Here is a 13,650-nt window from a genome sequence, read left to right on the forward strand (position 1 = left end):
CAGCGAACACTTGCCCTCCCTCTGATCTGATATTCTCGCCTTTTGTTTGGATGGCTCTGCCAGACAACTCATGGTAAGGAACTTTTGCTCAGCATGCATTTGTGCATGTGTATGTGCATGAGTGCATGCTTGTGCTGGGAGCCCAAAGTAGAGAAGTAAGGAGGGTCAGATGTCCATCTTGCCCTGCAAGGTCTGTTGGAATTATAGGCTTCTATGAATAACCTCATTATAGCTCTTTACCTGTCAGGCTGAGCCTAGAAAAGACACCAGGGATTCTGAATCGACTCCTTGCTCTGTCATTGACTTCCTTGGTGACCAGTATAAAGCCAAGCGACTCTGCTTACTCTGGGGCTAATGAGCCAGCCTGAGGCTGACTCAGTTCTTTGCTCTTCCTCCTCCTCCTTCTGAACAGCCTGTTTAGTTAGGACTTGTATTCAGCTGCTAGTTAAAGAAGCCTGAAGAACACTGGCTTAAATCTATTTATTAGCTTACACAAAAGAAATTCATAAGTTTGCAATCTCAATCTCAGGGTCCTTTCCTTTGGCTTTCCACTCGACCATCACTAGGGCGTGATTCGTCATTCTCTCAAGACGGCTGCTAAAACTCCAATGATCGTGTCTTCATTTTGCGCGTGGATAATGGGAAGGGCAAGGGACAGAGAGGGGCTCTCCCAGTGGACTCCAGAGAAGTACCACGGACTGACAGATGCTTACCCCTCATTGGCTAGAACTGTGTCCCATGACCATCCAAGCTGCAAATGAGGCTGGAAAACACAAGAGCCTTTACCCTAAAGCCCCGGGTCAGGCGTCCAGACTTTCTATCCTATCCCCTTGCACGGGGAAATGTAGGCGTCTGCCTTGTGGAGCCGAAGAGGTGGACTCTGGCCCCTGGGCAGACACATGTTGGCTAAGTGGATACACAGAGGCAGAAGGCCGGTGTGCACAGACCAGAGTGTGCCCAAGACCTCAGTCCCGAAGCTGAGACAGAACTTGGACTTGTCAGCTTGGACTGAGCAGGGATTCTCTTCCCTCCAAGTCAGGGCACAGGCGCTCAGCACGCCAGTAGGGGACGGAACGCTTGCCCTCATGGCACGCTGTGTGTGGCAGCTGCGTTTTCAGAGGTAGATGGCATCCAGGAAGAGATGGCCCCCTCTGTAGCCAAATTGCCTGGACCCCCTTTTCTAAATAAAATGTGAGCTTGTTTTATTATGACTGTAAATATGATGTTACGGAGGAAAACACTGCCCCGGCACAGAAGAGGGTGAATGAAAGTAAACTTCTTGTCTCATGGCCCAGAGGCTATGGTTTATGGTTCTTCTGGCTGCTTTCCAAATGTTTAATCTGTATATATATACAGACACACACACACACACACACAATGTGTATATATATACACATTGTTTAAAAAACACACAAATGGGATCATACTTTACATGCTGCTCTGCAGTTTGCTTTTTCCATTTAGTCTCTTGGTGACCGTGCCACATTGCCACTTGTAGGACCACCTAATTCTTTTGTTTGGCTGAGTGGTCTGAATGTGCCATTATTTTGTTTCCCCAGGCACCAGCCGAAGAATATTTCCGACTTTCCAGGTTTTCGCTACGAAAATCATTGTTGTCATTCTCCAAGCCTTTTGGCAGAGTTCCTGGTCCCATGCTCGGGATTGGCAGCTGAACCTGGCATCTGGGGGAGAGAGAGCTTTGCTGCCCCTGGGAAGATGGGCCCTATGACTCTAGAGTGCTGGCCTTTCTCTGGCTCAGCCCATCCCTGGCTCCCTGTGGGCGCCTGAACCCATGGCTTCCTCCTTTGTCCCAGGAGCCTGCCCCGATCCTGACTCCACACCAGGGCAAATCCGGGCAAGGCTGACATGTGTGGGTGTGGGTGCCCGGGCAGGCTAGTAATCTGGTGCTCCAGGCAGATAAATAACACGGGGCCCCTTCAACTGATATTTGCCAAAACACTTGTTCAACTCTTTTCTGGAGGAGAGGCTGAGCACTGAGAAGAGGAGAAGGTGGCCTGGTGGTGGGAGTTCTCACCTTCCCCTTGGTCACAAGAAGAAAGAGCCCACCCTACCGTTCACTGGGCCAGTCCTCCGGGGAAGGGATTTCAGTGGCCACCTGTTACTGGTTGAGCCCATCCCCGGGGGTCTCCTCCCTCCATCTCCCCAACTCCGTCTCAAGCAGCTGATTTTCTTCAAACACATTACAGTACTCTCCCCAGAGAAGTTCTGCAAGTGTTCGTTTTCTCTACCTTCCATGTCACTTCCAGTGAATTTTATCCCCACAGTGATGCCTCCAGCTCCCCAGTGATGCTGCAGTGCCCTTTAGGGCTGAGGCCCAGCTGCCCCACCTCTTAATCTGGCTCAGTTGAGGACCCCTGGAAGTTCTCCTGCCTCCAGGGCCAAGGCCAGTCTTGTTAAAAGGAGCTTTACCGCTGACGGTCTGACCGTGGCCATTGATCCTATTAGGTGGTCTGGGGCAGGCCGGATGCTTCAGCTGGTTAGAATGAGGAAGTGGTAAGGTTGCGAAGAAATGGCTTTGTAACTTGACTTGTAAACTGTGCTGTGTTCTGTTTAAATGCTTTTCTTTTTAATTTTGTGACGCTGTAAGCTTCAGTTTATAAATTACAAAAAAGCAAAGTTGGTGTAAACCCTATTTCTCAGCATCATCCCTGGGAGAGAGAAAACACGTGAAAAGCTGCTTGTGATTCCCTGAACCGACCTCTGACCCACCCCCACTGACCTCTGACCCCTTTGCTCAAGCCATGCCTTCCACTTGGAGAGCCTGTCGTCTCTCCCTCTCTCCCAACTGCCCAGAGCATTTTGTTCTCCTCTTACAATTCTCATCTCTTTTGTGTGGGCATCATTTTGTCCCTTTCTCTTGATCATAGACTGCCCTCTTCTGGGGTTGCGTCTTGTTCATGTTTTTATGCAAAGCAATACCTAGCCCTGCACCTCGCATGCTTTAGGTCCTCAACCTGTACTTGTTGGAAGTCAGCAGAATCATTTTCAAGCTCATCCCAGGACTGAAACAGAAGAGATGTATGTGGGATTCCCTGGGAGAATTCTCAAAGGGGTCACTTGTGCTGATGGGGACAGAGCCCATTGCAGCAAAAAGGAGGGTCTTCTGTTTGATCCCCATCTGAGGTGGTCGTGTAAGTTGCAAAGGGCTTGATCCATCATGGGGACACAGTCACACGTGGGTATAAACTTCATACATTCTGGTCCAGGAAATATGTCTACCTCAGGAGGACCACTGTTCCTGGTTGTCTCCGGGCAGTACAAGAATGTGGTTCGGGTCCGGTTACATTCTGAACCCCAAGTATCTACGGGTTTGTAACTCTGACTACTGATGTCTGAGCCAGGGACCTGGGACAGGTCAAGGGTGCTTGAATCAGGGCATCTGCTGAGGGTTCTGACTCAGAGGAGGGAGGCAGGGTGAGGCAGAGGAAGAGTTGGTACAAGGCAGTCTGGAGGAAGCTGGGAGGCTGGAGTTGCCTCACACGACTTTGGGCTGCCATATCACTGAGCAGATCCTCCAAGGTCTTTTACATCCAACTGGTCTAACCCGAGAATAACTCTGACACCCTTTGTGGATCTAGAATGAACAGAACTGCAAGAATTGCTTATTCTGACCCGTAGTGACCTGCCTGGCTGCTCTGCTAAAGACACTGGATCACACCCTTTAGGAAAGGCCAGGATAAGTTTCTGTTGGGAAGAATTTGAAAAGAGAGAGAGAGAAAAAAAAACAAAACAGAAAAGGGTTGGGGGCAGGGCACAGAAGAGTACAAAAGAGAAGTGCTGAATGACACCTTAATATGTAATGGTTCTTAATACTTTGTTAAAATGAGTGATTGAATTATTAGAAGTAAATGAAAGCAAATAGAAAGTATAATAAGTGGGAAAAATGAAAAGGAATATAATGATGGAACTAAGTAGGAGCTGATTAGAGGGAAGAAAAATTTAAGCAAAATTTAATAAGAGATTAGAGGAACATACAGGTCCCTGGCAGATTCTGCCCTTAGATTAGCCATATGGTTGTCAGAAGTCTAGACTCACAACGCCAGTTACAAAAGCACAAGAAAGATCCTTCACCAGTCCCTAGATTCCTTTGGATTGAACCAACCAGCCACTCTGTGCTGTCCCTGAACTCATCACTGTCCACGGTGTCTTGGTTGGGAGAAGAATTACACCAATTGGCCAGGCCTGGGTCACAGGCCCTTTCCTGGCCAATGTATGAGGGGACCTGGTGTGCTGCTAGGTTAGGCTGGGTCACTTGCTCCATTGCTGGAGCGGGGCGTGGAGCCCCACCCAAAGCATACAGAGTGCAAATGGGGAAGGCGTGCTCTTAGACCAAAGAGTGGACTATGGGTGCCCGTGCTCTTAGACCAAAGAGTGGACTGTGGGTGCCCAGTGGACAGAACTCCAGAACGTCTGCTGTATCAGCCCTTTCCATCGTCTTTGCTTGGGTAACTCCTCTTTGGTTCTTTGAGACCATATTTAGGCATTACTTCATCTAGGAAATCTCCCCTGATCTGCCTTACACTTCAGATTAAATGCCCCAGAACGTAATCTGTGTTCTCACAATATTACCGAACCAAACTTGGGTCCACTCACTGGATGTGCAGTAAAGCCAGTCTACTGACACCGGGCTGTGGTGAAGGAGAGTACATTTATTGCAGGGCGCTCAGTATGGGGCCAAGCAAGACCGGCAGCTCATGCTCAAAAGACCCGAACTCCCTGATGGCTTTCAGGGAAGGTTTTTAAAGGCGAGGTGAGAGAGAGGGTCATGGGGTGTGTGATAAGCTCATGTACATCCTTCTGATCGGCTGGTGGTGAGGTGATAGCATGGTGTTTCAGGAGTTAATATCATCAACCTTCCGGTTCTAACTGGTCAGGGGTCTACATGCTGGTGTTCAGCGCATAGTTAACTTCTTCTGTCTGGTGAGTGTTTTGATATCTGCAAAACAACTTAAGGATATCGCTCAGGATATAATCCACCGCCCTTGAGGAGGAACTCAAGGTCCCTGACCTTCTTTTATGGCCAACCAATTATTTTGTCTTTCTTGCCTTTTTCCTTCATTTCTGCATTTTCTCACTTCTCTGATTAAATTTTCTCTTTGGAGCTTGGGGAAGGCCTAGGAGGCTAAAGCTTTCCTACAAATAAGAGGCTGGGATATAGGGAGTCTGTCCCCAGGGAGGTCTCACAGAGTCCTGCTCGGTTTCAGTAACTCTCCCTTCCAGAATGAGAGCTCCTTCAAGTGTTTCCCTTTTTAACTTTGTATCCCCAGGACTGAATACAGGGCTTGAGATACTGGTTTATTGAATGACTGGGGGGAATGCATGATGCACGTGTGCAGGAGTGTGTGCCACAGTGGGACTTGCCTCTCGCCCCCAGAGAGGCCACAGCTACACTGGGATGGCCACCCCCAGGAACTTTTGCTCAAGCAGAAGCCGGTACGTCCGGGTCTGGAGCTAGGGTCGGAGCCCCACACTAAGCACATAGACTGAGAGTGGGGTCAGGGGTTCCACCTCTCAGGAGAAGATGGTATGACCACCTCCAAAGCGGTGTCACCAGTGTTGTCATTGTTTTAGGCTCCCAGACCCCAGAACTGAGTCCCCCTTTCACCTTGGGGCCCCAGGAAGGCACCTGGTCACATTAAGTCCTAGAAGACTGTTATTTTTTTTTCGCATCCTTTTTTTTTTTTTTTTTTTAATATTGCACCACACCCTCCTGGTCTCCTGACAGCCTCCCTGCCCCAAAACTTTGCTCTCCCCTTTACCTGACTCCTATAAAACTTGCACATCATTGCCATAAAGCTCATCCTTAAATACCAATGATCATGTCACCTATTTAATGAAAAACCTTAGTGAGTCCTCAGTGCTTCCAAGATAAATTCAACCTGAAATTACAGTTCATTATCAGTCTTCCCCCAGATATTACTTTCATCCATATTTCTCACTCCTTGGCTTCCAGACCTGTGCCCCAGCCTGTTCCCTGCTTCCCCCATCACCTGTATCTCTTCCTCCTCAGTGCTCACACTCTGTACCTGCTTAGTGTCCTCACTCTTCCATTTTGTTATCCAACCCTACTTCTCCTTAATTTCTGCACTTCTTCATGAGCTGTTTTCTGACCTCTTTGACCCCCAGAAATCATTTCTTTCTCTGAACTGATAACATTCCTAGAAAAATAGAGCCTGTATCCATTGCCTCCACCTCTCAGTGGGCATTTACTCAGTCATATACTGCCCTATGCAGTTACATAATTTTTTCATTATTAGATCATAAACTCTTTTACTGAAAATAAAGTTAAGTGCATAGTAGCATTTGTTCAATGAAAAAGTGAAAGGGATTGCATTGAATGAAGAGGGGCAAACGGGCAACGTGACTTTAAAGTATTTTAGTTTTGTTTTGGTTCGGTTGTGAGTACTATTTGTGCTTTTTGGCTTGTCACTTAACTGTCTTAGCCTCTGTTTCCTCATAATAAATTGTGGATAATCTTACCAACTTTCAGAGGTTTGTGGTGAACACCAAATGAGAAATCATCCTTGCAAGTACTTGATGAATTGTTTTGGTAACCTGTGAGGATTTCTCTTTTAATTTCAATGCAAAAATATTTTCCTTCTTATTTTTAGACTTGCAACCTTATTTCTCGAAAGAGGGCCCAACAGGATAGGCGCTCTTTACAAAAAGGCCATTTACAGGCACTACACAGATGAGACCTATTCCACGGAGATCCCCAAACCCCCCTGGCTTGGATTCCTGGGCCCCATCTTGAGGGCTGAAGTGGGTGATGTGATCGTCATTCATTTAAAGAACTTTGCTTCGCGACCCTACTCTCTGCATCCACATGGCGTTTTCTACAACAAGGATTCGGAAGGTAAATATCCGTCTTCTATTCTTGGTGTCTTGTCTCTCTCTCCGAAGGAAGGCTACTGTCAGTTGCAGATAAAGGGATTCTAAGAGCACAATGATTATACACGTTCTTTCATCTGCTCCCCGCCTCCTTCTCACCCTGTCTCCATCTGTGTCCCCCTCTCTCTTCTTCCTTTTTCCTTTCTCTTATTTCCTTCCTCCCTTCTTCATCATGCTTGTTTATGTTGCTACAGAACTAGGTGCTGGGGTCCCTTGGCACGTGCTCCACCATGGCCCCAGAAGCACACGAACTTTCTTCCTTGTCCATCAGTCATGACGGGGTCCCACACTGGATAGAAGACAGCGTGGACGACGGCTCCAGGCTCCTCTCACCAGTAACAGCCTCGGCTGAGGGGAGGGTGTCTCAGTGCAGGCTGACCTCACCTTCCCTGCTTAAGGCGCCAGTCTTTGGTGCTTCCTTGATGAAGCAGCCCTCTGTCTTCTTGTTTGTACTTCGAGAGCTTCAACAGGGCCACTTCCCGAATTCTCCCGAAAGTTTTTTTTTTTTAAATCTTAAGCACATCCTGAGACATTTGACATGGAAATATTTCTCAGTCTTCAGAAGTATTTTTTTTGCATCCCTCATTGCGCTCTTGCCCGTGACCAGGTGGAATAGGTCAAATGGTGCTAAACCTGCGACAGCACTGGCTCTGGGGAACGTCCTGGCACAGGACCGTGAACTCTGATGTGGCTCACCTCCTTGGCAAGGAGGAGCTTCTGGGTGTTAAGGAATGTCCCAAGGCAGCCAGACTTGCTTTGGTGGTTGCCACGGCCAGGTCTGTCTAAGCAGCCAGAGAAGCCACCTCTGATGATGAAGATGAGATTGGGAGTGCCCTTCGCTCTTGGCCCTTTTCCTCCACCTGAAGTGTAGTAAAGCTGTCAGTCCCAGATTGGGTTGGTTCAGAGTAGCTGAAAGTGAGCACGTCAAATTCATTACCTTCCTGACCCTTCCGCTGAGTATCTACCAGGTGCCAGAGACTGACTCCGGGTCCTGGAAATAAGAGATAAGTGAATCCTAGGCTAGAGTTGAAAATCAACGACTATAAGTATAAGGGTTCATTTCAGGGCTCTCAGTTCTGTTCCGCTGATCTATATGCTTAACCTTGTACAATGCCAATCTGTCTTGATTACTACGGATTTATAGTAAGTTTTGACAGTGGGTACCATAAATCCTCCAACTTTGCTCTTTTCAAGTCTTTTTGGCTATTCTAGGTCCTTTGCATTTTCATATATCAGATTAGCTTGTTAATTTTTACCAAAAAAAAAAAAAAAGTCAGCTGGGACTTTGAGGATTGCATTGAGTTTGATCGGGGGAAGTTGCCATCTACATTTTAAAGATATATATATAAAATAGAAAAACAACAAGTTTATACTGTATAGCACAGGGAACCATATTCAATATCTTGTAGTAACTTATGGTAAAAAAGAATATGAGAACGAATGTACGTATGTTCCTATTTGACTGAAGTATTGTGCTGTACACCAGAAATTGACACGACACTGTAAACTGACTGTACTTCAATAAAAATATAGTTAAAAATAAAGATGAGTTGCCATCTTGACAGTATTGAGTCTTCCGATCCATGGACCTAGAATTTAGACCTTTACTTTCTCTAAACAGTGTTTTAGTTTTTAGTGTACAAGATTTGCATTTCTTTGTTAAATTTATTCTAAAGTGTTTTATTCTTTCCAATACTATTATTAATGGAATAGTCTTCTTAACTTCATTTTTGATTGTTGCTGGTGTATAGAAATACAATTGATTTTTGTACAATAGTGCCATTTCCTGAGTTCTCCCTAAAGTTTATAAATATAAACAGATATAAAATTTTATAGATTTTAGCTTGAATACTACTATCATGTTACTTGTTTATTTGTAGATGTTTAAAGGGTTCCTTGGGGTTTTTTAAATACAGAATCATGTCACTGTGAATAAAGACAGTTTTACTTCTTCCCTATCAATCAATGTACCTTTAATTTTTTTCTTTTTCTTACTGCACTGGCTAGAACCTGCAGGACAATATTTAATAGTGGTGAGAGCAGATATTCTTTTTCTTAATTTATTATTTTTTAATTGAAATATAGTCGGTTTACAATGTTGTGTCAATTTCTGGTGTATAGCATAATGTTTCAGTCATACATATACATTCATATTCTTTTTCATTATAGGTTACTACAAGATATTGAATATAGTCCCCTATGCTATACAGAATAAACTTGTTTATATATAGTAGAGAAGACATTCTTGCCTTGCTTCCAGTCTTAGGAAGAAAGCATGCAGTCTCTCTCCCATTAATCATGATGTTAGCTGTGGATTTTTCTTAGATATCCTTTATCAGGTTGAAGAAGTTCCCGTCTATTCCAACTTTGTTGAGAGTTTTTAATTTGATAAGTATTGAAATTTATTCATTGCTTTCTGCATCTGTTGAGATGATCATGTAGTTCTGTCTTTTATTCTATTAATATGTTTCATTACATTAGTTACTTAGCTGGAGCAGGTTTGGGAGAGGACAGCTAATGTCCTTTGGGAAAGAGTGCAGTTGAGGTCTCTTTGAGATTCAAGTGGAGATGCCCCGTAGACAGTAGGATATCAGTGAAGTTCAGAGGCCAGGACCAGGCTGGAGATAGAAGCGGGAGTCATTGGCATGTAGCTCTGGGCATGGGTGCTGTCCACCTGGAAGGGAGCTCTGGTCATGGAAGGAAGGGAGCTAGCATTATACCCTGAGAATTTCTCACATTGAATGACAGATGGAGGAGACTGAACTGGAAAATCAGACTGAAAAAAAGTTGCCAGAGAGGACAGTGTGATGTCAGAGGAGCCAAGGGAGGAGGATTTTTTAAGAGGGAGGGAAATGACAGTAACGTCGAATGCCTCTGAGAGGTTAGGGAACACAGGAATTTTTTTAAATGCCACTTGGATTTAATGGATGGTGGGTAGCAATCTGGATTTTTCCTATTTCTCTATCAGGTTAGGTCAATTATCATATTAGAAAGCAGTAAACTATATTAGTTTACCTTTGAGTGAAAATGGTTTTGTCAAATACTTTTGAGTGTTATAGTTTCACCTCATATTGAGAGATAGTGTAAGAAATTACTTTTAGAAAGAGTATTTTTGCGTCTTTTGGAAACCATTCTTGAAAACATCAAAAATACAATTCATCATAGTACTCAATAATTAATATATAGTGATTTTCTTGAAAATATTCTCTTAGAATTTGGTACCAGCAAACAGTTCCTCTCTCTTGAGGAACTAGTAAGTTTCATTCTATCCGACAAAGAAACAGTATAACCTAATTATAATAACTAATATATATTATACCTGGATCTAACAATATAACCTAGATACAACCAGGAAATTCAGAGCTACTTTTAAGACTGAAGGGATCTAGCTAGTTAAATTAATCTCCTGCTTCCTTTATATAGGTTTTGCTTTCTGACTTTATCTTTTGAGTATTATATAGCATGTGGGTTTAATTTATAAAAAGATTCATATTTTTTTCCAGAATAAAAGTAACTGAAGGTTAGTATGTAAAAAACGTTACATAAACATATACATAAAGTATGTAAAAATAAAGTGGATAAAGATGTAAAAATAGTCCATACGCTATATTCATAATGAATTTATGGGGCAGTATCACGGTGTAGTAAGAAGTCAGATATAACTAGATTCAAATCTGGCCCAGCCACATGCTAGCACTGTTAATGTGCCTTAATGTAAAAGTGGGTATTACTACCTACCATATGGGGTTGCTTTGAAGAGTGAGATGATGTACAGAAAATATTCCCTTTACCTGGCACATAAAACGGTGTAGCTGTTGTTGTTTTCTCCTGGCATCCTTCTCCAAAAGTCAAATTATGTTTCATGATAGAATTTGTTCAGAAGGTAATGTTAGATTTTTTAGTTACATCTTTTCTTTGGCTTGCCTTGGATACACTGGCTTTTGCTCTCTTCTTTGAATTTGTATTTCAAATGCATAGCTCATTTGCTGGCGTGTGGTCAATATCCAGTATAAGTTTGTTGAGTGAATTAGTGAATGAATGAAAGAATGGAGTGTGTCATATCCCTCTCCCTCTCTGCCCCTCACCTTCCAGCCTTCTTCTCAGTACCATACATTTCCTCCCAGTCCTTCAAGGCCCCTCAAATTCCACCCCTACTACAAAGCTTTTGATAATTATAACTTGCACAGATTGGTCTCCATCCCTCTGTTCAGGTGGTGTTCAAACTATTTTTATCAGTATACTTTCCTTAATTGAAAAGTCTTGTGCAATTTTAGTTTATAAAACAGAGAAAGGAAGTGCTCTGCCCACTTGCCTCTACCCCCTCTGTGGCAGAACTTCCACCCTATACAGACCCAAAATTACACTGAACACATTGTCCTGGTTTATTCTCCAGGTGGCGCATGTTCATAATTCATGTCCTGGTCTGGCCAATGTGAGATCTGTGAGATCCCTAGAGGCAGGAAGAATGTCTTACTCTTCCTTCTCATCTTTCATGGTCTCATGGTCTCAAATTTAGTGCCCAAGAAGTGTTCGTAATTTCTTCTGCTGCTTCTCTTCCTTTTTCAGTTGATGTTAAATGAACTTTACTGAAGTCTTCTGGTTGGTAAAGAAGAAGGCCCATCAGAAGTGGTCTTTATGAATATTTCTTAAGCATCTGGCTCTGTGCAGGACACTTCATATACATTGCCTCATCTAGTTCTTACATCCCTATGGAGTAGACTCAAGTCCCATAGCAAGACCCATATCAAATAAACTTTAATTCATATGTGTTTGATTCCAAAGCTCTAGGTTTTTCCACTATAGCATGTGACCTCTGCATTTTAACTGTGTTTTATTTTATCTTGGAAGGAGCCCTGTATCCAGATGGAACATCTGGAAGGAACAAAGATGATGACATGGTTCCTCCTGGCAAAAACTATACCTACATCTGGCCAGTGAGAGAAGAATATGCCCCTGCCCCAGCAGATGCCAACTGCCTGACCTGGGTCTACCATTCGCACATTGATGCCCCTAAGGACATCTGCTCTGGGCTAATTGGCCCACTGCTGGTGTGCAAGGAAGGTAAGGAGTCTCTTTCTCTCCCTCTCTCCCTTTCAGGAGCCTGTTCCCATGTCTGTTGGAAAATGTATAAACTTTGGGTCTTGTGTTGCCTGCTTCCCTTGCTTCACACAGAGTATGCCTCTTCTCCCAAACTTCCCACAAGATTAGAGAAATTCTTCTAACATAGAGGATCCATAGCAGGGACAATAATTCAGACTCTGCCTAAAAACCATCATAGCATTCTGAAACTTATGTGCTTTAAAAAAACACACAGAGACCACACACAGAAAAGTGTAAAATGTAGTCAAATGACCAGGGATGCTTTTGCCTCATTATTTCACCCCCATAATCACTTTGTTATTTTATTCCCTAATAATTGATTTACTGCATCTGTGCTCTGTTAATAAAGTAGATTTCCTTTAGCCATGGCGAGGTTTCCAAGTCAGTGATTGTGAAGATTTCTGTTTTATGACTTTTCTGTGATTCTGTCATTTCCATCAAAGCCCTTCACTGCTTTTATTTTTTGGGTTTCTCTTGCAAGTATAGGTCATTGACAAACTTCAAACTTACCTGATACCATTAGCAGGAAGGAAATCCCATCTTGATTTAGTCCACTTTGACCTTTTTTCCTACTCTTTTGATTGTGCCTGATAGGTATGTTACATAAATATTCAGGGACAAGGACTGATGTGGACCGAGAGTTTGTTATAATGTTTACTCTGGTGGATGAGAATCAAAGCTGGTACCTCGATGAAAATATCAGATATTTCTGCACTGACCCTGATTCGGTTGACAAAGAAGATGCTGTTTTCCAGAGGAGTAACAAAATGCATGGTGAGTGCTCCCATGTTATCAAGTATATACTGACTGCCTTTTATGTATTTGGCACTACAGGGGATGCAAAACACACAGAAATGTCAAATCTAGTTTTCCAAGATTTATAACTTAGTGATGAGAATAGTAAGAAAATGATTAAACAATACATGTCAGAACCTGGAACAAAGAAAGAGAGCAAGAGAAGAAAGGAACAGAGAGGAACTACAAAAAGAGAAAACAGTTAACATATGGCAATAAGCACATCTTTTCAATAATTAGTTTAAATATAAATGGACTAAATTCTCCAATCAAAATACATAGAGGGACTGAATTGATGAAGAAAAAAAAACAAGACCCATTTATATGCTACCTGTAAGAGACATACTTTAAATGTCAGAAGAGATGAAAAAAATTATTCCATGCAAATGGAAACCAAAGAAAGCTGGAGTAGCTACACTTATATCAGACTTTAAATAGACTTTAAAACGACTTTAAAACAAAAACTGTAATGAGACCAAGAAGGATGTTACATAATGATAAAGGGGTCAATCCAATAAGAAGATATAACATTTTAAATATTTATGCACCCAACATAGGAGCACCTAAATATATAAAGCAAATATTAACATACCTAAAGGGAGAAATAGATAGCGATACAAGAGTCGTAAGGGACTTTAATACCCCACTTACATCAATGGATAGGTCGTCCAGACAGAAAATAAATTAGGAAATATTGACCTTAAATGAAATGTTAGATCAGATGGACTTAACAGATATTTATGGAACATTCCATCCAAAAATAACAGAATACACATTCTTCTCAAGTGCGCATGGAACATTTTCCAAGATAGTTCATATGTTAAGCCACAAAACAGTCTTAAT

At 42.9% G+C, this 13,650-nt stretch overlaps 1 protein-coding gene across 5 annotated transcripts in view; it reads left to right on the top strand.

Annotated features, from left to right (window-relative positions):
• The window catches only part of HEPHL1 (hephaestin like 1), a 191,082-nt gene that overhangs the window by 130,888 nt on the left and 46,544 nt on the right, over nucleotides 1-13,650 (top strand). For all 5 annotated transcript variants that reach the window (XR_006721235.2, XM_074372873.1, XM_074372875.1 and 2 more), the window contains 3 exons: nucleotides 6,633-6,877; nucleotides 11,761-11,973; nucleotides 12,607-12,786. Coding sequence is in view for 4 of the 5 variants with exons in the window: in XM_010973355.3 (XP_010971657.1) it covers nucleotides 6,633-6,877; nucleotides 11,761-11,973; nucleotides 12,607-12,786 (638 nt within the window). In the remaining variant the exon portion in view is untranslated. The remainder of the gene's footprint in view (nucleotides 1-6,632; nucleotides 6,878-11,760; nucleotides 11,974-12,606; nucleotides 12,787-13,650) is intronic.

The sequence above is a fragment of the Camelus bactrianus genome, chromosome 10, assembly GCF_048773025.1.
Source record: "Camelus bactrianus isolate YW-2024 breed Bactrian camel chromosome 10, ASM4877302v1, whole genome shotgun sequence".
NCBI classification, from domain to species: Eukaryota; Metazoa; Chordata; class Mammalia; order Artiodactyla; family Camelidae; genus Camelus; species Camelus bactrianus.